The sequence below is a fragment of the Panthera tigris genome, chromosome B3, assembly GCF_018350195.1.
Source record: "Panthera tigris isolate Pti1 chromosome B3, P.tigris_Pti1_mat1.1, whole genome shotgun sequence".
In the NCBI taxonomy this organism is placed as follows: domain Eukaryota; kingdom Metazoa; phylum Chordata; class Mammalia; order Carnivora; family Felidae; genus Panthera; species Panthera tigris.
The window spans coordinates 66,979,398-67,004,863 of NC_056665.1; the positions used below are offsets into that span (position 1 = coordinate 66,979,398).

Consider the following 25,466-nt stretch of genomic DNA (forward strand, 5'->3'; position numbering starts at 1 on the left):
TGAAACACTGGTGTAAAAATTCCAATAGAGGTCTTACATATTCTAATGAATAATTGAGTAATTATGGGAAAAAACGGATCTAGAAGAGCTATAATTCTTCAGGTTAGTGTTCACTCATTCTAAGAAAAAGATGGGATTGCATTTCTTAATCCTTTGAATATTAATGGAGCATTGGAAGCATTTAGATTCATTTTCATTTTAAGCATTTATTTATAACAGGTTGCAGTTTTGTGACTTTCCCATGTAAGTCAATCTTTTGTTTTGTAGCTCTTTTTTTACCTCAAAATATTAAAGCTAATTTTTGAGCAGGAGTTGTTTCTTTTTGCAAAGTGCTTAACTAACTGCTGAAAAGAAGTAGCAACGACTTGGGAGAAATGACAGAGTAAGTTTCCTACTTTGTAGAAGTTATGAAAACCAATATAAATGTAATAAGCTTTTATATCTCATAGATTACTGGGTGATTATGACAGGTAGATAACATATGTATATCTCAAGCTGTTTACAAGATAACCTGATTTTCACATAACTAGCCTTTTTTTTATTCTTTAGAATTTTGTTAGTATTAAAACGTCACCTTGGTTTTCACCTGGATTAATTTGGTATATATATTTTTTGGTATATAAATATTTTTGGTATATATATTAATTTGGTATATAGATAACCTATATTATTTCCTGGAAATATAGTGATTTTTAAATTCTGTGGGTTTTCTTTGTAAGTCACGTAAGAAATGTAATAGGGGCGCCTGGGTGGCTCAGTCGGTCGAGCGTCTGACTTCGGCTCAGGTCATGATCTCACACTCCATGAGTTCGAGCCCCACGGCCAGCTCTGTGCCGACCGCTCAGAGCCTGGAGCCTGTTTTGGATTCTGTGTCTCCCTTTCTGTCTCTGACCCTCCCCTGTTCATGCTCTGTCTCTGTCTCAAAAAAAATAAAGAAACGTTAAAAAAAATTTAAAAAAAAGAAATGTAATAGTTACTGAAGGATATGTGTAAACACCATATCCCTATAAAGAGTATATTTAAGGATTAACTTATTCTTTCTCTCTCTAGTGGTTTGGAGCCACTTCTTACTGTTTCTGATATCTTCCTCTGTCTTGGCTATTCCTTCTTTTTGGTCCATCTTTAAGAAACTTCCGTAAGGAAGGTACTTTCAAATCCATACATTTTGAAAATGTTCCTATTCTGCCCTCACATTTGATGGATACATTGGATGAATTTAAAATTTTAGATTGAAAAGTGATTTTTCCTCAAACCATTCAAGGCATTGCTCCATGGTTCACTAGCATTTTGCTGATGAAAAATTTGATGCTGATGTGATTTTTGTTCTTTTTAGCTGACTTATTTTTCCTCTCTGTTAACTTTTATGATTGTGTCTTTATGGTTGGTGTACTGAAATGTCACAACAATGCATTGGATATTGAAGGTTGCTTTTCCTGCATCCGTTCTGCAGCTTCCTATTGAGTAGCAGCATATCTCTGTCCTCTTTCTCTTAATGATGGTTCAGGGATGGTATTAATCCAGGTGAAAGCCAGTCACAACATGGCATTCTCCTGACTATAGTGATTGCATCAGGGATGGTTTTGTTAACTTATATGTACCCAATAGAAGGAATGAAGCCTAGGATGATGGATGGTTGGCAGGAGATAAATAAACACTTTCTCCAGTAGAGAAGGATGTGTGGATGTAAGACCTAGAGTTGCTATGGCTTTTTGTTTTGTATGGAAAAAACATACAAATGTCAGATCTGACACACACACAAAAATAGCAGAGCCAACGGAAGTGTAGCTTGAGGATGGCTCTGAGAAATGCTCTTCCTTTGTTTGATAATTGGCTCCCTTGGTTTTCTCTATTCCCTTTTTGTGGTATTCTCACTGATCGGACGTTAGACCTCCTAGTTTGAATCTTCATCTCTCTTTTCTCACATTATTTTGTATCTTTCTATCTTTTTGTTGTATATGATGTGAGATTTCCTTTTTAAATGCCCTCCTTTCTTAACAGTTGTATTTTTGGTGATCAATAACTTCACTTGTTGGTTGTTTCTTTTTTATAACAATTTATTTCTCCTTCTATAGATGTAACATTCTTATATCCCTCTTAAAATTCAAACTAGTGATTTTAAGCATTGTTTCCTAAAATATTAATGTTTCCTTTAGGGTCTTTTTTCTCCTATTTCCTTCCCTTTCATGTTGTAGTCTTTTCTTAAATGTGTTGGTTGCTTATTCATATCTGAGAATTAGGCAGGAGCAAAGCTGACTGTGAACATTTTTGACTTTAGAGTTTTTCCAGCCCCATATCTCATACTTGTTACACCTGGAGTTCAGGATAATGTAGCCTAATTTGTTCTCTTCCTTGGTTTTCTTCTCTGCTACGCAAATAGTAGGTTACAGCTTCTGCTGCTGACATATCAGCCGTTGTTCCATCTTCATCTGTTGACTCAGGAAATGTACTGAAATCCTTTGATGTTTACCCCTGCCTGCCCCACATTTTGTTTTCTAGATGTTATATCTTTGTTGTCATTTTAATGGACTCTCTTTAGCCAGAAATCTGTGTTAATTTTTTTTCTAATGGGATTCATTTAATATTCTTCCTTAAGCTGCATATTCAGTCTTCCTCTTCTAATCCTTGCTACTTTTCTTCTCTCATATTTGTTTTCTCACTTTATCTTGGTGTTGATGACCTTAAATTCCTTAATGGAAACTTGTATTATAATTTGAATATAATAATAAATGAATAACTGCTGTTTGTTTTTTAAACCAAATATTTACTGTTGATAAAGGTTTGTAAATAAGTGGCTGATTTTTTAAACTAGATTTTAACTTTATATTTTTAGAAACATCAATTGCCACTTTACTCTTTGTGTTGGTTAGATTTATTTTGATTATAAGTCATATTCAAACTGTTTTAAAGAAAAAGAATTTTGGGTTTTTTTTTACATATTATATATTCTTTTCCTTGTTAATTTTTAAAAAATTTTAATTTCATATAGTTAACTTATAGTGTTGTATTAGTTTTAGGTGTACAGTATAGTGATTCAACAATTCTATACATTACTCAGTGCTCACCACAACGTGTACTTTTAATTCTCTTCTATTTTACCCATCCCTCCCCCACCCACTTCCCCTCTGGTAATCACGTTTGTTTTCTATAGTTGAGAGTCTGTTTTACGGTTTGTCTCTTTTTTGCTTTGCTCATTTGTTTTGGTTTCTTAAATTCCAGATATGAGTGAAACCATATGGTATTTGTCTTTCTCTGACTTATTTCACTTAGCATTATCCTCTCTAGATCCACCATGTTATTGCAAATGGCAAGATTTCATTCTTTCTTATGGCTGAATAATATTCCATTGTTTATATTTAACCTATAGTATATACATATAATTATTAATATATAATAATATATATAAACTATAATCACATTTATATGTGTATATATATATCACATCTTCTTTATCCATTCATCTATTGGTGGACAGTTGAGCTGCTTCCCTAATTTGACTATTGTAAATAATGCTACAATAAACATAGGGGTGCAATATATCTTTTTGAATTAGTGTTTTTGTATTCTCTGTGTAAATATCCTCTAGTGGGATTACTTGATCATATGGTAGTTCCATTTTTAACTTTTTGAGGGACGCCCATACTGTGTTCCACAGTGGCTGTACCAGTGTGCATTTCCACCAACAATGCATGAGAGTTCCTTTAAGAAAAAGACAATTTATTGACAATAACCTAAAGATAAGTTTGGCTTCAGGTAGACTAAGTACAAGACACAAATTATATAATCAATAACTTTTCCCCCCTGTTTCCATCTCTTGCCTCTATTTTCTATTGATTCCATTCTCTGACTAGACTCTTATATTCAGAAAATGGCTCCTGGTTACATTTTTTCTGGTTCAAATCTAGTAGGAAAAGCTTCAGTCTTTTTAAATAACTCAAAGGAAAATGTAGTTATCCAGTTATATTTCATTGCCACTCAGTGGCCTGACTTGTATCATCTATGAACCAGTCATTGTTGATGATTTTATTTGACTGGATAGGTCTAGATCATATGCCATTCCTAGAGCAACAGATAGAGTCATGATTACTAGAACTACATTTTACTATGGTTCTGTGGGAAGAACAGAACCCATTGGGGGGAAAAGTGGATCTCCAAATACAAAGCAAGCTGTTGCTGGTAGAAGTGTGAACTGTGTCAGGGAGGTAAAAAGCAGCAGGTTTCCTGAAAATAAATAGGTTTCAATTGCTTACAAATTTAGGAACCATCCTAAATGGCTCTTCTTTCAGTATGTCCCTCCCTCCTCTCCTCCATCTCTTCTTCCCTCCCTCCTTCTGTCTTATCCTTTTTCAAACCTAGTTGACCATTGGAACCACAACAGTGAGTCTATACTGTGGGACTTGCATTCAATTCTCATGATATCTCCACTTGAATATTCTATAGGCACGATAAATTCAACAAGTTCAAAATTTTATTCATTCTCTTCCTGCACAAGCTTGCTCCATTTCCTATATTTCTCTCTTAGTTAAAATCATCATCATCTACCCCCATCACCTAAGTCTAATCTGGGACCCACAACTAGATTTCCATTTTCTTTCAGTTTGCTCCCACACCAACCACCACTATTAGATCTCTAGGAACCTGCTATTACTTCTGTGACTTCTGATATCTGACCCTGTGATTTCATTCTCACTATTACTGAGTTTTCACCTGTACTCTGTGAGAGTCTCCTAACTCGTCAGCTTGCCTTCAATATCACCTTGTGTACCATTCAACCCTTCTACTATATTGTCCTTGGCTGTTCTGCATAAATACTTAAATAACCCACTACTAAGGCAAACTACAAGCACATTACCTTGGCAGAAAAGACTCTTTTAAGAAGAGATCCTTGCCTTCCCTTCCATTCCTACCTGTCTGATCCTGTCATTTCCATACAAGTTTCTGGGTTCAAGTTATAATGAACTAATAGGTTTTAGGAGATTGCTTTTTATATCTGAATCTTTGCCTGTACTTTTCCATATCCTTATCTCTGTTCTAAAGAACTTCTTACTTCATACACTTCTATGAAATGGGCTCTAATTTATCTGCTTCCTGTATTTTCCTTCTCTGTTTGTCTATACCTCTACTGTTTTCCTCAGGACATTAGTAGGATTATTTATGTGACTGTCTCTTGCTAGATTGTGAGACCCTCAAAGACATACTCGGTACTCTTCATTTTTACATATCTAGTGTACAGCAGTATTTCTGGCATATGGATGCCTTTTAAAGGATGACTGAACAAATTAGTCCAAAGCTTAACAAATTATATTTTATATCCCAATGTGTCTAATTCAGGGGAGCCACAACATTGTTATAAAATAGGATGTAATGCCATTGGTAAATTCATTTTGTTTTTGTTTTTCCACTTAGAAGCTTAAATGGAATAGGCATAATTGTGAAACTTTTCAAAATAAGATATCCTATCAGATTTGGCACTATAACCCACTAAGTATACCAAGAATAATTTCCAGCTGCAGAGTACTTTATAAAAATGCTGAGCAGACACTTTTTCAAATTATTTTTGGTGTCTGCATGTTAGAAAACATGCTTATGGTGGAAAATTGCTCTGTGGATCTTTTTTCACTCTGAATATTAGGGAAAAAAACCCTTGGTGGTTGGGTGGCTTGAGGCAAATCCAAAAGGTTTGGAGTGGGAGGAACATATAAGAGGCCCTTAAGATTTGCAGGGAGGACCCAGACATAATGCTAATTAAACAGGCACATAGCCCTGTACAGATTGCTCCTGGCTCTTCAGCATTGCACAGCTTGCCTCAAGCCCTGTCAGTTCCCAAGATTTTGGACATTAAACCTGGTCCCTTGGCACAAGAAATGCTTTGCTAGTATTGATTCTGGACCCTAAACAGAAGAGTTGGAATCAGCACAGACAAGTGTCATTTTGACTCCCAGGTGTGACTTCATTGAGGCTGTGTTATTGCTGGCCCTTCAGACAGTAAAGTCATGCATGCATGAGAAAGCACATGATGGAAGATCTGTCTGGAAGTAAAATGTTGGATTATACTTGTCAATTATTACAGTTTGTAAACTTATCGCAGGTCTAGAGTCTTCATCTGTAGATTCCCCCTAAAGCTTAGAAAATGTGACTCCCTCATTTTAGCAAAATGATTATTCTGTCTCCTAACCTTGAACTTTCTCCTCTTGGTATCACTGATTGTGTGTGTATATTAAACATGCACATATATACTCTTTCAATTTATTTTTTGCCTGGTTCAGTGCCTCTCTATAAATTTACTAATTGACTTTCCTTATGTTCCTTTCTTCTGCAAAATATAGATTTCTATCTTAACTCTATGTATTTTAAAGTGTGTTGAGTATGTCTGACTTATCTTTCAAGTCTCTGGTGTCTGGGTCCTATTGAATTTTTCGTCTTTTTTCCTGTCTATGCTACCATTTATTTTTTAAGAAACCTTTTGCAGATGTCTGCTTAGGAATTGTGTTGTCTAAGACAACACAATGTATGTTTCTATCCTACAGTCCTTTACTTCAACTCTAGACCTGTATTTTACCTTGTCTTTGTTATATTCTCTATTAAATGACTAAGAACATATTACTAAAATTTACAAGTATAAATTACTTTATTCATTTGTTGTTATCCTTCCATTTTTTCATAGCACAGGACTTTATTGGTAGTGACACAATGGTATGATAGATCTTAAACTGATATTTTTACATTGACTTTCCCTTTTAAATTGGGAACTTGTTCATCCAGATAATTTGTGGTGCTTATATCATAAAATAGCCATAAAAAGCAAAGATGATATCAATAAATAGAGTTTTTAAATTATTAGTATTGGTAAGAGATGATTCAGTAGAGACTTGTTCTGCGACATGCTGATGTGAGAAAAAAGTTGAGTGAATAAAAAGGATGAATTAATCAACCTTGACTTTTCCTGCTATCTTTAACCTGATACTACTGCACTTTATAGACTCCTCTATGTTTTTCTTTCTGCAAACATTAATTGGATGCTTATAATGTACCAGTAGTGTAAAGAGATGTTCAAGACAGTCTCAGCCTTCAGAGAACCTGGAGAGACAAGGTAGAGTTGCCATTGGAGTATGCAATTAAAGTGCTATGGGAATTGAGAGGAGAAAAAAAAGTCTCATGTAGGAGCATCAAGAGGGTCTTATGGGGGAAATTACATTTGATATCCTTGTATGTTGTTTGGGTTTTGACAAAGGCAGGCATGAGCAAATGTCTAAGAGAAAGTTGCAAATTAGGGGCAGAGCTTATCCAAACTCACAGAAGCAGGAAATCATGAGATACATGAGGGAAGTAGCAAGAAGTTCAATTTGGCTAGAGCTCGGAGTTTAAGGAGTAGTGGAAAATAAGTCTACAAAGGTTGATTGAAATAAAAAAGGAGTGTCTTAAATTTTAGGCAGGATTGTGTAGGCAAGCCCCTAAGTTGGTATTTTCCAACTGAGTTTAATGTGTCACAACCTTTTTTTCTTTAAATGAAAGAGACTGGAATAAAATAGAAAATATCAAAATGCATTGTACATAGTAAGGTTAATTATATTTTGTGAAATGTGCATTCACATATGTGAATATAAATGAGTGTTATGTGAGTATAAATGTATGTTATGTATATTCTACACTGTTAAATTGTTATAGTTAAACAAATTTGAAAGCCACTACTCTGAAGGATTTTGCAAATGGAATGACATAGAATTGTACAGTTGAAGGGAACTTCAAGGACATTAAGTTGAACCACTATAATGATGCGAGAAATGGATTAGAGAAGTGGAATTCTGGAGATGAGGAGCTCAAACTGAAAACTGAGATACTGGGCTAGATGAAAGTTTCTGAGGACCTGAACTGGGGGAATAGCAGTGTGAAAGGGGAAGAACGGACATTGTAGGTGGATTGATAGGGCTTGACGGCAGCTTAAATAAAAACATGTTTAAATAAAAAGTGACAAGGAGTCTACATGAAGTACTTCATAAACTAACAGTTCCATGTCTAATTAATTCAGCTTTCACTGGGCAGTGTTTCTAAGCAAAGTGAATTACAATAGCTAGTATTACAAATATTGTGACACTAAATTTTACAGCACCCTGTCTTTGTCATCTGTTTAATCTGGTGTAGGATGGTATAGGAGATGCTTCATTCAAGCTGGCTTCATTTAATCAAGATTAACTCTTTTTTTTTTTTTTTTTATAAATCAAGATTAACTCTTAATAAATCTTAGTCTTACTACAGGTGTTGGTGAGGATGTGGAGAAAAAGGAACTCTCTTGTACTGTTCTTAGGAACAGCCAAGAACACTCTGGAAAGCAGTGTGAAGGTTCCTGAAAAAGTTAAAATAGAAATACCATATGATCCAGCAATTGCACTACTGGGTATTTACCCAAAGAATACAAATACACAAACTCAAAAGGATACATGCATCACTGTGTTTATAGCAACGTTATTTACAATAGCCAAGTTGTAGAAGCAACCCAGTTATCTGTTGATTGATGAATGGATAAAGAAGAGGTGGTATATACAATGGCATGTTATTCAGCCATAAAAAAGAATGAAATCTTGCCATTTGCAACAACATGAGTGGACCTAGAAAGTTTAATGCTAAGTGAAATAAGCCAGTCAGAGAAAGACAAATACCGTATGATTTCACTAATATGTGAAATTTAAGAAACAAAACAAATGAGCAAAGAGAAAAAGAGAGAGAGAGAGAGAGAGAGAGAGAGAGAGGGACAAACCAAGAAAGAGACTCTTAACCATAGAGAACAAACTGATGGTTACCAGAGGGGATGTGGGGGATGGGTAAAATAGGTGATGGAGATTGAGGAGTGCACTTGTGATGAGCACTGACTGATTAAAATAAAAACTTAAATAAATAAATACATAAATGTTAGTCTTGATGGTGCTTTTAACTGAATGTTTAACATTTTTTTCATATTGTTATATGTGGTACATACCAACTAAAAAATTTGTTTCCCTATTTCTTAACTCTAAATAAAATCACCTAGTGTGAATTCCCAGAAGGAAGCAAAAAGTACTATATTAATGAGCTTAACATAATAATCTGTGTAAGTGGGATTTAATTTTATAGTAATTGAATTAAAAACTTATTTACTGGTGATCATGTAATATATTGTCTTTTCTTCAGCTTTATTCATATAGTTGACATAACATTGTATAAGTTTGAGGTGTACAATGTTTTCACGTGATACATTTATATATTGCAAAATGATATCACCCTAGCATTAGCTAACACATCCATTCCATCACTTATTTACCGTATTTTGTTTTGTTTTTTTTTTTTTGTAGTGAGAATATTTAAGATCTATCTTTTTAGCAACTTTCAAGTGTAATACAGTATTATTAACTATAATCGCTAAGCTGTACCTTAGACCCCCAGAATTTATTAATCTTATAATTGGAAATTTGTACCCTTTGATCAACATCTTCCCACTTAGCCCACCCCAGCCCTTGGTGACCACAATTCTACTCCCCATTTCTCTGGGTCCGGAGGTTTTTAGATTCCACATGTGTCTGTCTCTGGCTTATTTCGCTTAGTATATAATGAGATATATGTGTACTACATGTCTTCATCCATTTATCTGTTGATGGGTCGGATTGTTTCCATATCTTGGCTGTTGTGAATAATACAGCAGTGGACACTGGGGGTGCAGGTTATCTCTTTGAGATCCTGTTTTCATTTCCTTTGAATATATACTCAGAAGTGGGATTGCTGGGTCATACGGTAGTTCTATTTTCTTTTTCTTTTTCTTTTTCTTTTGAAGAACCTCCATACTGTTTTCCATAGCAGCGGTATCAATTTACATTCCTACCACCAGTGCCCAAGTATTCCCTTTTCTCCACACCCTCACCAGCACTTGTTATCTGTTACCTTTTTGATAACAGCCTTTTTAACAGATGTGAGTGGTATCTCATTGTGGGTTTTGATTTGCATTGCTCTGATGATTAATGATGTTGTGCACCTTTTCTTGTACTGTTGGCCATTTGGATGTCTTCTTTGGAAAGATACCTATTCAGTCCCACTGCACATTTTTAAATTGGATTACTTGTGGGGCTTTTGTTGTTGTTGCTGTTTTTTTTTGTTTGTTTGCTGTTGAATTGTATAAATTCTTTATGTATTTTGAGTATTAACCTTTTATCAGATACATGATTTTGCAAATATCTTATTCTGTAGGTTGTCTTTTCCTTTTGTTGATTGTTCCTCTAACTATGCAGAAGCTTTTTAGCTTGATGTAGTCCCACTTACTTACAAAATACAAAGTCTTAATAGATTCTGTAGGCTTTTCGGCATCATGTTAGATTGAACCTGGCTTCAGACCTGTAAATTAATTGACACCTTAGATATTTCACTTATGGTTTTCCTCCAGTCTCTCCTTTTATAATTTATCCTACAAACTCCTGCCGGGTTAGTCTTTCTAAAGTGTAGATCCAATCACATTCCTCTCTTCATCAAAAATCCTTGTTGCTCACCATTGATCTGTCAGGTGCTCTGCAATATGGCTTAAGCTTATCTTTCATCATTTCCCAGTATTCCCCCACATGGAACCTATGTTCCATCTAAACTAGGCTATGTCAGAACTCATTTTAACCCACATAGGCCATGTCTTTCCTGTACAGTGCTGTGCTATAGTCATAAATAATCCTTCCTCTCCAGTTGCTTCTTTCACATGGCATCTCCTTTTGATATCTTCCTTCAAGTGCTCTCACTGAATGTAATATCTTTCTCTCTGGAACCTTCACATAATATTGTATTTCTCTTATAGTACTTTATCTTGATATTCAGAGCTACTAGGTTTTGTTTTGTTTTGTTTTGTTTTTTATCTTGTGGGTTTTTGTTTAAAGATGCTAAGTACCTTGAGGAGCTGGGCATTGTATTCCTTTTTTTTTTTTAATATGAGATTTTTATACAACTCTTGAACTATATAGACAATGTGTTCAACTGTACTTCTCTGGAATTCATTTATTGCATCTGTAAACTACGAATATATCTTTCTGTTTCTGTTTTTTTATTTATCTGTTTTGAGAATAAAGGTGAAATATACGAGAGCCTCTTTAGGTTTCTAGGAAGAAAGATGCTCTATAAACTAATCTTCTTTTGTTTTTTTGTTGTTGTTTTTCTTAGCCTGCCGACTTCATGTTAGTGCCAGGTTTTCTTTCTACTTTATTCCTTTGCTTCCAAAATAATCCAGTAAAGCTAAATAAAGTCAGGTTTTTTTTCATTGCAAAGTTCCATTAGTATATTAATATTAAGCAGTAGCTGTAAGTTGGCATTGAGATGAGTGTAATTCCTCTTGACTTTATTAGTAAGTTAATACAGAGAAGAAAAAGAATGGTAATTGTTCATATTGTGAAAGAGGTTTTAATATGGGGAAATTTGTATTTTATATTAGATTGAATTTATCTTTCTACATTGTTGCCTATAATTTTTGGCCCTCCTGAGACTTTTTTATAGACTTTTTCATTCAGATAATTGAACCTATTCTAAGGGACATGTGGAATTAATGTTTTCTAGCTAGTTACCTACATGAATAAACTGATGCATGGGTCATTCAAAAGAAGATAAAGAAGTGAACCTGAATATGACAAAACTTGTTATCTACAGATGCTTTCTTTCCATCAGAACTTACTTTGGCATGTTCTTTTCAGATTTAACTCTATGGTTATCTTTAAAATCTAAGCAGTGTTTTCTCTACTAACTCATTTGTAAAAAGTCTCAAGCAAGGACTTCCATTTGAAAGTTACATGAGCTGACTTTAGAGAATTTAGATTTTTGAAAGAGCGTATGAAAAAATAAGATATTTTTAAAAATGGCTCTTAAATGTCCAGTGGCAATAGAAAAGGGCTATTATATACACTCCTGTTTGTGAAAGCTATTACCTCTCAATGCCAATGGAATTACATCACAGTTACTCATAACATCTCCAGTGCTGGATCATGTGATTATTTTGTGTACTTGCACACATTGAGTGCTCAATGAGCAGTTGTTAAATTAAACTTAGTGAACAAAGTTAAGCGCATCTAACCCTGATAAAGTTCATTGCTCCTTGTAGATTTTTATGAAAATACATTGACAAATAGGGGTGCCTGCGTGGCTTAGTCGGTTAAGCATCAGCTCTTGATCTCTGCTCAGGTCATGATCTCTCGGTTTGTGGCTCTGCATCAGGCTCTGCACTAACAGCATGGAACCTGCTTAAGATTTTCTCTCTCCTTCTCTCTCTGCCCCTCCCCTGCTCACTCTCTCTCTCTCTCTCTCTCTCTCAAAATAAATAAAAAAAAATTTTTAAATACATTGAGAGATCAGAAAAGGCAGAAATTATTTACCAGACATTTGTTTCGCTTCCTTTACAGAATTCTTTTTTACCTACTATACGATTGGTTTCAGAGCCATTGAAATGGCTCAAGGTCTATTTTAAGACCAGTTCCCTTAAAGGTTCTTTCCTACATAGTAATTTTGCTGGCAAGTGGGGAAGGCAGAGAGAATCATTATTTGATAAATAATCCATGGTCTCCCTTTTGAGCTTTTCACAATTTAGCTCCGTTAATAATTTTTACTTGTCTCATAGTCATTTTTGTGGCTTACTTAACCCTCACCGAAGTTCTACTGATTTTGAGTGGTCATATAACCTGAACTTGGTCATAGAAAACTAATAAAAATCAATCCAGTGGAATTCAATGCAGATAATGTGATACTGTAAGACAAGATTTCTTAATCTAGGGGGGAGAGGTGTTTTTGAACTCTGAAATTCTGTGCAAATTTTTTGTATATGTAAATTTTTCTGGGGAGAGATTTTTATCATAGTCTCACATTGGTCTCTTCAGAAGTTTAATAACTACTGCTTTTTAAAAAATTTTTAATGTTTATTTATTTTTGAGAGACAGAGAGAGACAGAGAGTGAGCAGGGAAAGGCAGAGAGGGAGGGAGACACAGAATCCAAAGCAGGCTTCAGGCAGCACAGAACGTGATGTGGGGCTAGAACTCACAAACTGTAAGATCATGACCTGAGCTGAAGTTGGATGCTTTACTGACTGAGCCACCCAGGTGCCCATGGTAAGTACTGTTTTCATCCTCAGTTTCAGAAAGCCTTATATCCTGGGGGGTATTTATGACTACTCAACTTGGAATCAGTTGTCTTTTGACTGTGTAGCACATACTGTGCTCAGTACTTGGAGGTCAGAGGGGCTCCCTGGGTCTTATGAAGAGTGAAGAGGGAGCACCTGCGAGCCGATGAGGAGACACGTATCTCTCAAGAACGTCATTAAAATCTCAAAGAGAACAGAGTGCAAAGTGGCATCTTCAAATTTCAGGCAGGGAGTAATGGGGACCAGATGGGGCAGTAGACTTGTAGACCTATACGTGGTCTGGCTGGCTCATAATAGGCCCTTGGGTTTGATGTTGAAGGAGAGAAGGATAAGGACGTAAAAGATGATTTCCTCAAGTGTAGTTTTTATTTGTTGAATTTTTGTTGTGTTTAGTTTCTTTTGAGGGAAGTTATTATGTTATGCCTTGTTTTACATATTTATTTTCATATACAGTATATCTTGCTTATTAGTTTATACCTCATGAAGGCAAGGACTATGTGTTTTTCAATTTTGGATACTCTGCAGTGCTCACCATGAGGCCTTGTCCAAGTGAGACGCTCAAAATTTTTGTTGTATATTTGCTCTAAGGATGCTGTTGAGGATTTTTACCATATCACACATTTAACTTTATGGCACTCCAAGGGTAAAATATTTCTCCGGATTTGGTCTTTGTAATAGTCTTGCCTTAACTATAACTGTTGGACAGTTTTTATTGTATGAACACTGTAAATCATGCAACTCGTTCTAGTTTTCGTTTTATATTGATTATTAGAAAGCCCACAGCCATGTGATTTTTTTTCAGTTATTTCTGTATTATAATTTAATTGATGTTGTTTATGTAGCACAATCTGCCAGGCACTGTTACACGTTGTATACATTATATTCTAATTTATCTTTATCAACCCTGGTCTACTTTCTTTATTTTGCAGATAAGTAAACTGAGATCTAGAGATTTTAAGTAACTTGTCCAAGGTGACACAGGTAGAAAGTAGTAGAATATGTACTTTTAATCACTATATTCTTCTGCCTCCCACCATTACATTGTGTTATCAAGAAGATACTACCATATAACAGTACATATATAGTGCATATATAAACAAATAAGACATGTGTGAATTAACTGTGAGACAGAGGGGTGGGCATGTGGTTTGATAAGGCAAAGTGGGGTTATTGAGTCAAGGATCAAAGTGATCTATCTGTGTTTGATCTCATTTCATAGCTCTCAGAATTATTTTAAATCTTTGCTACTCAAAGTGTAGTCTAGGGGCTGCTGCTGTCCATGAAGTGATTGTTATTGGTTCAAGGTCAGCTATTTATAGAAATGGAAAATAAGCATTTGGAAACTTTTATACTTATTTGAGAGTATTTTTATATCTGTTGGATCTAATAACAAAAAAAATTGGCTTCATATTTTGTATGTTTGTAAAATTTCTCTTTTTTTATATTTTATTTTAATTGTGTTTTATAGATGTTTCTGTCTCCAAAGTTTTAGAAATTAAGAGAAAAATACCCTTGTCTTTAACACAGTTTGAGAAGCACTGTTCTAGGTAACACCTTTAAGCTATGGTTTGTTTGAAAAGGAAAAGACATGATCTATAGCTTGAAATTACATTCTAATCTAAGTCTGTTTCTGAAGATGAAGTAGGAATCAGTACATTTGGCTACTTTGTCAGTTCCTTGGTTCTGTGAGAAAAGGCCCTAAATGAATTGACTTGGAAGAGAGGGCATTTTTCATTTTTTTCTTATCCTTAGTACTTTCCTCAAGAATGACAACATTTTAATTTTTTTTTAATGTTTATTTATTTTTGAGAGAGACAGAGACAGAATGCGAGTGGGTTAGGGGCAGAGAGAGAGGGAGACACAGAATCCGAAACAGGCTCCAGGCTCCGAGCTGTCAGCACAGAGCCCGACGTGGGGCTCAAACTCACGAGCTGTGAGATCATGACCTGAACTGAAGTCGGATGCTCAACCAACTGAGCCATCCGGGTGCCCCAAGAATAACATTTTAATTAAGTCCTTGATCCAGGGTAATAATAGCATGAGGAACTTGTCTATCATCTGTAGTTACAGTTTCCTTCCATGATTTATCAAAGTTGCTAATAAGGCAATTCATATTTTTTGTGGGTGTTCAAACTGTTCCCTGGAATAATGGAAAAATAAAAACAAATAAAAATAAGCAAACAAAAAAACAGAACATTGCTGTTAATTCCAGATTAATAGATTAGTATGACTTTTCATTTATAGAAAATAAAAGTTGCTTCAATGAGACAATATTTATACTAGTTCAGCTTTTAATTTTTTTTATTCTTTTTGGGCAGGATAGGAATCCTCCTTCTATAATATAATATGTTGTAAAGGAGTCCCATATAAAGTTACCAACCTTAATTGAGTCTTTGAATGTGTATATAATTACAATATACCTCTTCAAAATAATCTCTTTTCCGTGATCCTCCAAGGTTGCATTTGAGAAGACTCTCTCACTGGTTTTTTTTGTTTTTTTTGTTTTTTTTGTTTTTTTTGTTTTTTTTGTTTTTTGGGTTTTTTTTTTTTGATGTTTAAAAAGTGGCCTCCAAATAGAGAAATGGGCTAAGGATATGAACAGGCAGTTCATAGAGAAAGAAATCCAAATGACCAAAAAATGTGCAATCTCACTTACTCAAAAATGCTGCTATTATTTTGGCAGGATTAAGAAATGATATTGGTTTTGAAGAAACGAGTGTCTTATGTGCTGCCAGCAGCCCTGTAAATTGGTTCAGCCTTTCTGAGGTAATTTGGCAGATCTCATCAGACACAAAAAATAGATTCTCTTTACCAAACATTTCTACCTTGGGAAATTTATTCTGAAGAAATACAGATGTATTCAAAAATTAAGAAATGACTGGCAAACTGAATTATGGTGTGTATATATATATATATATATATATATATATATAATGGAATATATAGCATCAAAAATGAAGTTGCAGAAATACATCTGTACATGTTATTAAGAGAAGCAAATAGATTACCAAATACCCTGTAAGGTATAATTACAGTTTTGTAAAACATATTTGTGAAATGTATGTATAGAAAAATAATTGAAAGATGTATTTAGATCTGCATGTAGCAAGTATTAAGAATGTGTAATTTTTGCACATTTGAATTTTTAAGTTTTTTCCCTCTAATGACTACATTGTATTTGAAGCTTCTTTGTTAATGATTTGGCCTCCATTTTAAAATGCACAGAATGGTCTAGGAGGAAAGGAAACCTGATAATCAACAGGATGTCGCCATTCCCTAGGTCCTTTTCTGAAGGTTTACAAGGAGCCTGTTTTTCTTTCAGAACTTGTTCTTGAAAGCTGTGTTTGAGTTTTGTGGTTATTGTTGCTGTTTTTCTCCCTGTGACAAATGCCTATCATTTTCTAAACAAGAAAGCCAATGTCCCAGTTAGGTGTGTGGAGTGTTTCTCATTCACTCTCAGCCCTGTTGTGTTAATACTGAATAAGCAGAGACAGCCTGACCAGTGGTGAAAGATAGGACGCCAGCCTCAGGGCTTTTTCTGCTCAGCCCTAAACCTCTGATTGCCACGTTTTCCTAATTTCCCATTTCCAGGGCATCGCTAGAGTGACCTTGCCTGCTGAATATGATGCTCTGAATCTCCAAGATTTTCACATGAATTTGGAAGTGGGCAGTCAGGCAATTGTTTACAGGACTCCAAATGAACTGTGCACTCACAGCAAGTTTGATAAACACACATTTCCTCCTTTTATCAGTGAGATTGCAGAATGTGAAGTATGAGTTTCCAGTTTTACTCATTCCCTTCAACCCTTTTCCTGTTTAAAAACTTAGACATACTAATTGGATGCTGATCTGTCCCTGTTTTTTAGTCTGTTTACTGATAGTTGACGGTTTATTCCAATACTTACCTAGGCGAGGTTTGGCAGTTCTTTAAATAATAAACTTCTCATGTATTCAACTTAAAGGAGATTCATCCCAAGGAATGCAATGTGAGCACTAATTAACAGTAATGACTGCTAATCACTTTGCTTTTTATACTCCTTTAGGAGCACTGCTATTACCCAATGTAGTTAAGCAAAATGCTTGTATATGAATCAACAATGCTGCATCCTTTTAGCAGCTATTGCTCACAATCAAGCTTTGCATAAATTAGAGTTAACTAAAATTGATTTTAATATCCTGCATTTCTTTCTGCAATAGTAACTAACATATCCAGTTAAGTACACTGGATGTTTAAAAGGCAGTCCCTGATTTTTTTTTTTTTGTAGTCATACTTATGGTAGATGAAAAGCAAGATTGCAAATAAATTTTCTCACAGTTGACGACCTTCCTCTTAGATTTCTACAAAATTGCGTGCAGCATACTCTTCATAGGCACACGGCAACACTTGGATTCTGTTGTAAGAATTTTATCACATCAATGAAAATCAATAGGTTTATGTTTAATTTTTCTGAATTTGTGCATTTACTTCCTAGAGGATCTTACAGTTCCTTTAAATTATATAGCCCATTTATATAAACTTGGTTCATAGGATTGTGCATTCAGTGTTCATTAAAAGGGGTTGTTTTATTATGTTTGGTGTATTATTAGACTCTTATAAAAGCTTTCTGTTTATTTACATGCATTCAACATACCTACAAACTGCCTTGCCTCAGGAGGAGACGGAACAAAACTCATAAATTAATAATTTAAGGGAGCAATACCCAAGTAGCATTTTGGTTAACTTAATAAGCTAAAGCCTTAGAGTCAGTGCTGGCCACTTTAACAATGCTTTACTTTTGACTTTTATTGGCTGAAAATAACTTGTTAAACCAAGGCTTTTGTCATAAAGTGAAATCTACATACCATCTGAAGTCCCTTCCCCTCTTTTTTGATTTATGAGTAGGTTGACATATCATTGAAGAATTTTTAACGCTTTCACAGTTCTGCACTTTGATTTCAGAGAAGGTGCTAATCTCTCTGGAAGTTTGGGAGTGACAAAATGAGTTGTATACTGTTTTTCTGGGGAATTTGGGATTCTTTATTAGAGGCCTTAGTTTTATGATGGTACCTATATTAATGTTGATTTATCAAATACGTGATGTGGTGTTGCGATCTGATATGCATTAGCAGAATGTCCTCCTTTCGCATTTTACATGTTATCTGTAGTTGCCTGGTCATGACATTGTAATTCTTATAGCTAATGTTAGTGTTTCTACAGAGGTTCAGCAACTCAAGACATTATTTTTAAGTCACCAAAATAAAATGATTTCCCTTTTATTTTTGTATTGCTTTGTAGTGTCAGAGATCTAAATTTTTGGTGAGTAAACAAGTGGAAAGAATTAAGTGGTAGTGTAATGAAAAGGTTTATATTTTTTATACTAGTCTTATTGTAATACATTGCAAACATATGTATTAAGAAAAAACTTTGGCACTATACTTAATTGAATTTAGTTTAAAAGAACCCGCAAGAGGAACGATGTAGAGAACAGAAAATATATGGAAGCTTAATTGAATGTTATTCATATCTAATTATAATCTTTGTGCGTATTGTTGTAACTTTTAAATTTTGTATCCCAGTACTATTGCACAATAGCATGAAATACGTGTCTGTGAGGAAAAACTTGTTTTTTCTATTTTGCTTTGAGTTTGAGTTCCTGTGTGTAACAAAATTACGTTTAAAAACGGTGAGGATTTCAGTTTTGATCCTTTTTTTGTTTTGTTTTGTTTTGTTTGCAGTGTGTTTACTTTCATGTGAGAGTGATTGATCTGTAGCTGTCATTTTACCCAAAGAGGGGACAAATGGAATTGGCCTTTTAGACAAAAGTATGCAAACAGACTGCATTCTTTCTGTTGATAGAATTATGGAAGGATTGCATGAGGTGCCACATTCATTTTCCTATTGATTGTAAAAAGGATTCTGCAATGGGCTGCTGTTTCCATTGGATAAGGAGGTGCTATGATTAGTTACCTTTCTCCTGAAAGCACTACAAAAGAAAATGCAAAATGTGTGCGGTGCAGTGTTCTCAATTTGACAGTTGTTTTTGTTAAGTTTTTTTGCCCTATTGAAGTCCAGTCTATTTTTAAAAAAACATACATTTTGGTTTTGTCCCTTATATTAAGCTTGGTAGATTTCCATGTGTTTGACCCTTTAAAGAAATTATACATTGTAGACAGTTTTTCTAGGCTTCTATTGTAAAGCTTCAAAGCTGATGCAACAGTGCCCTCTGTAGTCTTTCAGTGAACAGTAGATAAATGTAGATGATTTGGAATATTCAGGTAAGAAGCAGGATATTTAAATTTAATTTTTGCTCAGACAAGAGACTCCTTTTTCCTGACTAGACATTCTTGTTTTTCACGAGCGGCTTTACTTTAGACAAAGGGAACAAAGGACCATTCTGAGTTTTCATTTAGAATTATTGGCTACCTCTTGTTGTTACCCAGTGGTAAATCTCAAGTTTTATCAGACATTCATCAGGGTAATTTGAGATAGAAGGAATCTTACAAGCTGTACTGTCTCTTCATGAAATATCTTTTTGAAGTTGAGTTCCAATAGGAGTATTTTTAAAAATAATTTAGTTCCTTTGTGCTCTTTTCTTCTATTTAATTAGAGCCTAAGTGGCTGCCTAGAACTTAACTTTTACTTGTCCCTGAATTGGGTAACACAGGCTTTATACAGGACATTATTTAAATTCAAACCCAGGGAGTTACACAATGTCTAAAGTATTTGTCATTCATTAGCATTGATTTAAATTTTAGATTTCCCTTCCTTTCTTTATTGGTTACCTATTTGATTGTATATATTGATAGCTAAATTTTTCATTGTAAACACAACTTTATGTGAAGTTATTAGATGATAATAAAAGCAGGCATCATATTTAGCTGTGATCAGAAGAGAAAAATACCACGGGCTAAGTTTGTTTTCCTTCTGAAAGGGTTTTAGTAAAAAGAGCATGGGCCCAATCCTAGCTTCTCCATGTATTCACTATGTAATATTGAACACATTTCTTAATCTCTGAGCCTGCTTTCTTATCTGCAGAATGGGAGTAAAAAGTGTTTATCTTTTGAGGTTTTTGTGAGGGATTAGAGATAATGTATATTAATTGGCCAAGTTGTTACAAATGCCCAAATGGTTACTTTGTTCTAAAAAATCACAGTGTGAAGGTAAATGGCATTGTTTTATACAGGGACATTTCAATAAAAATCTAGAGCACATTTAATGCACTTTAGATTTTTCAAAAATTTCTGTCTCATGACTTGCAATGATTTATGTGAATCTGAAAGCTGACATGGCATCCCTCAGTAATGTGGACTGACACAATGAGATGTGCATTAACTTTCAAGTCTTTACAGACTTCATCCCCAAACTTCTTAAATAAGCCACGTTTATAAACTCTAATGGACAGTTACTAGCAAACCAATGTTTGGCAACTTGTGAAAACTTATAATAAATGAAACTCGAACAAAGAGTCTTTTTTTACTGTTTCAAACCCTGGGTGTATTGGGGAAAACTTAGGATGCTTTTTGTTTACCTGTGTTCTTGGTAGTAGTCTAGAGCCCATATTTTTCTAGGTAAGTGGATTTTGCTTTCTCTACCCAGTTACAGAAAAAGACTGATTTATAAAAATAGATGAAAGTGGAGCTTTTCTGGTTGAAGTGGAGATGGGGGCTCAAGTCTCTTTTTGAAGGAACAAAGTTTAAAAACCATTTTGGTGCTATACCATATATGTATATGTGTGTGTACACATAGATATATTTTCTCTCTCTATCTCTCTGTCTCTCATACAAAGGCTTTGTGCTACTTTGATTTGAATTCAGAGCAGTTAATTCTATACCTAGCACATAAAAGATGCTCAATAGTTAATTCTATACCTGGCACATAAAAGATGCTCAATTAACATGTGCTAAATACAGAATTTTTTGAGTACCAGGCCTCCCATTATTGACACAGAAGATTTGAGATACCATATGTTTTAAAATGCACAGTTTAATGTGGCAACATACTATTACAATAATTGTTTCTATGTGAACCCTTTAAACAAGCACACTTCAAGTGTAATTCACCAGTTTATTTTTTAAAAATCAACTTGTTGTGACCACAAATAGTAATGGGAAATGAATAAAACTGTTCAGAACTTGTCTTCCAGATGATTAAAAGCTGTTGCATTCCACAGTGATGGATTTAGCAAAAGATTCTGACATTTCAAATGACCTGATGGTAAAAATAATCTTGCACAAAGAACTTGTGAATTAAATTTTCTCAACATTGACTAAAGCATTGTTTTTCTTGTAAAGTTCTTATTTGTGCTTCATATTGATTTTGAGTAATCCTGAATTTAATGTTATAATAAACCACATTTTGTTTTTAGTATATCATTTGGGTTAAAATTGAGAACTATGAAAGTATCTTTTTTTAAAAAAAATATTATAGAGAAGGAACCAGTGTTTGAAACCAATAGAATGAAATGGAAACCAAATATGGTAGGTTTTTTTTTTTTTTTTAATAGTGACCAGTTGCAGTAAGAAACATGTTTAAAATTAAATTCTGGTTCATAAGACTGACAAGATGCTGTCTACAAAAAAAAAAAAAAATGAATAAGGTATTTTTCTTTGCAATGAAAGTACCAAATTAAGAATCTGCTTAATTAAAATAATGATAAATGTAGATTACATTACTGAAGACAGTGAAATACAGCTGCTCTGTCTAGTGAGAGCCTGCATAATTTACCAAGACTGTACAAAGAAGCAATGGAGCAGCCACTGCAGACTGTTAGAGGAAATGTCCTGTTTATTCTACATACATTTCTTTTTTTAATTAAAATGTCAATGATAATTTTATAGCAGTCCTCCAAAGAAATCCCTTAAATTTCTTCAAGGTGGTAGAATGTGAAATGAGATCATCGCTGCTGAATGAAACAGATTAAACCCAAGAAAAAAGTAGCATTTTATTATTTTTTATTAATTCAGCTTTCATTATTAGGAGTTAATATTGAAGTATGTATGGTTTTTGTTTTTTTTTTTAATGAGTCTTTCATGAGAGAAATGTGCCAAAATCTTTGAATACGCATTTTATTTCAAAATCTCTTGGAGCCATAAGCATGATTTGGGTGGAGACATAAGTAGCATTGCTTACAAATAACAAAATAGGTATGTATACCGTGGAATTCTCTAGGTGAGACAGACACCTCTGGGTGTATCAGGATTGACTGAGTGGTATTTCCTCCTCAGCTCCATCACTGGACTATAATGATGACCAATAATATCTTTATAATTACATATATTTAAGAAAACCAATTTTGTGTATAACAAATGCTTTTTTGTTTTGGGTGGGTTTTTTGTGTGTTTTTTTTTGTTTGTTTGTTTGTTTTGCCTACAAGAGATAAGTGGGATTTCTGGAGTCAGACTTATCTGTGTTCTAGGCTTTACCACATGCTAGCTATATGACCTTGGTTTAGTTAACTTCTCTACACTGTGGCTTTCACATTTGTAAAGTTGGGGCTGGCGATAGTACCTACATCATAGGATCGTCATGAGCATTTAATGGGATAATCCATGTAAAATAGATCATAAAGGAAGCCTCAGTAAATGTTAACTATCACATTAAGAATAATAATAGTAATAGTAATGTTAACTAATATTAATGTAATGTTAATATTAATAATATACCAACTCACTAGATAAAATGTTTCTCCTGCACGGGGACAATGGAAGAATGCTCATACTTAACTAGTTTAATAGGATCATTGTTTAATAGGATCAGTTGCTTTGACATTGGTGAATATGTCAAAGCTTGTGCATTTCAATATGTTTGTTTTAGACTTTGCATTAGGTTGATACCGACTGGAATTAATTGAATATTTTCCATGGTTTAGTTTTTCTACAGGGTCTTCCAGGAGTCCATCTGCTAAAAACTTCTTAATGGAAAGGGTTTGTGGGCAGAAAATGGTCACATCACTAAGAATTTGAGAAGTTTATATGAGAAAACGGTATGAGGAGAAACTTCTTCAGATGATTTTATTCTATACGCTTTTTTCTTTGAACTTCAATAAAATGATAAGTGCTAGAAGTGCAAAGATAAGAAGTCACACACTATATAACCATTGTTTGTAATGTTTACACATGCTGTATAAGTTGCAGAAGGTTAATATACATTTACTTTTTTTCTCTTGGTTAGTTGTGGGCTTTTTTCTAGTTGCCAGAAATGTAGATGATTAAGGCACAGTGCCTGTCTCAGGGAGGCAGAAAGTTACTGCTATGTATTCATGGAAATTATTTGTAGCAAATTCTTTGCTCTTTTAAAAATATTCCATTTTTCTTGTAGTGTATCTCTGTTCCATGACTTGGCATTCATCCTTCATCGTCTAGCCATTGTTGCTGAGTTTCTCCTAAGAATCCTGTGGTCTTTGAGGCTCAGTATTGCTCTATCTGTGCCTGTTTGGGAATTATACTGACGGCTTTTGATTTAGCGCATAATTTTGACTAATACCTTGAAATAATTTATCATTTATAGAGTCTTAGAATCTCCAGGCTTCTTCCCTATCCTGGTCCTCTCCAATAGAGAGCAGGTGACTATACATTAACATAGGTTTTCAGTGCTTCCTCCACAGTACTACTGTAAGATGTTTGCTGAAGTGTGAAGTATGATATAGCACTGAAATTGAATCAGACTTTCAGTTCAGTGTATCCTGAGGTCATTATTAGACAGTATTTGCTTCCTATTTTAAATTAATTGTTTTTGGAAGGCCAGTAGCTGCCCCCCCCCCATTATTTATAGAAGCATCTTTGCATTTATTTCAGACATTCTTTAGGGCCATCACAGATCAGATTCTGTCAGAGGCTAGGTGATATTATAAACTTTAATTTTAAGTTAATATCAATGGGCCTTGTTTCACATGGAGTTCTTAAACATTTATACTTACATAGAAATTCGGTCTTCATCTTTGAGTAGCTTGTATTGTGCACAGTTTCTTCTCAGAATGTTATTTGTGTATATTTTAGACAAAACAATGCTACATGATAGATAAACTTATCTAATTTGTGAAGATTTTATATAATTAGAAGCTGCCAAACTTAGGTTGATGTTTTTTGCTTTATGGTTAATTGATAATTACCAATTCCCTACTGTGTGTAAATCCTTGCATTCACTGAATTCTGTTTTATATAATGGCTTTAGTGTGGCTACTCTTCACCCTATGTTTATGTTGATTTGGAATCAACTGATTAGTCAAGCAATCTGAAATGGAAATGATACAAAGCATTTACAACCAAGAAAAGTTAAGGGAAAATATAGTAAGTTACAACTAACTGTTACTAATAAACTAACTAAAATAATTGTTTCCTAAAAGCCACAGCTTGTGGATTGTACACATTTTTGAGTGTATAATTTTCATTATCTGCACAGTTTAAAGATGTGTTTTAACTATGTTTGTCAAAAGAAAAAAACAGTCTTTGTAATTATCAACTTTTAGAAAACAAAATGAAGATCTATAAATTGTGTTTTGATTTATTGGTAACCAGTTTCTTATATTTAACCTAAACGCTGGAATAAGCCTCCTAAAATGGTTATCATTTATTTTCTGCCATTATTTGGTGCTTTTGCGTAGTAAAAATAACACTGGCATTGATGAGATCCCCTTTGCTTTCTTTGTGTAGTTATTAAATTCTAATAGATCTGACTTTTCTGCATTCTTTTATTTTACTTTCATTGTTTTTATGCTTAACTATCTGCGTTTGTCCTCTGTCTTCTGCCTCTTAGGTAGTCCAGAAAGCTTCTTTCCTCTGAGACTAGGTTCTTTGTACTCCTCTTGCAGACACACGTACTTTCTCTGTGCAGTGAAAATAGCTTTGTTATAACTTCACAGGGTTCTTACCCTTGTTCTTCACGCCTTGTTTTTTTTTTTTTTAATCTAAATTACTCCTTAATATTCTTTGATACTTAGGATAATTGTTTTCTAAATTAAGGAGAACACATGAAAATAGAAAAAAATGTGAAGATCTTACTCAAAATTCAATCATTTAGAGTTAACATTTTGATGCATTTCCACGCATATATACTTAACATACTGTCATAGATACACACAGACACACACACATGTATAATCAGTTGTGTGTATAACTTTGTAGACTGCTTTCTTTTAACTTAAAATATCAGGAGCATTTTCCATGCCATTAAAACCTCCTTATGAACATAATTTAATGGCTACTTAATATTCCATCATGTAGCTGTATAATAATTTCCTTAATGATTCCCTAATTTTGTAAATTAGGCTGAATATAATTTTTAGTATAAAAAATAGCACTTTGATGTGGGTACATCAATTATTGTCAACATTTAAAAATATTAATTTCTTAGGATAGATTTCTAGATGTATAATTAAT

The 25,466-nt window shown here is 34.1% G+C and overlaps 1 protein-coding gene across 2 annotated transcripts in view; it reads left to right on the top strand.

Moving 5' to 3' along the window:
* Window positions 1-25,466, top strand: part of DPH6 (diphthamine biosynthesis 6) — a 172,205-nt gene that overhangs the window by 20,748 nt on the left and 125,991 nt on the right. The window contains exon 4 of one of the 2 annotated variants that reach the window (XM_042989217.1): window positions 16,704-16,998. The exons of the other annotated variant lie outside the window; for it this stretch is intronic. Within the exon in view, the coding sequence (XP_042845151.1) occupies window positions 16,704-16,889 (186 nt within the window). The 3' untranslated portion in view covers window positions 16,890-16,998. Of the gene's footprint in view, window positions 1-16,703; window positions 16,999-25,466 lie in introns of those variants that run through there. 2 annotated transcript variants of the gene reach the window in all.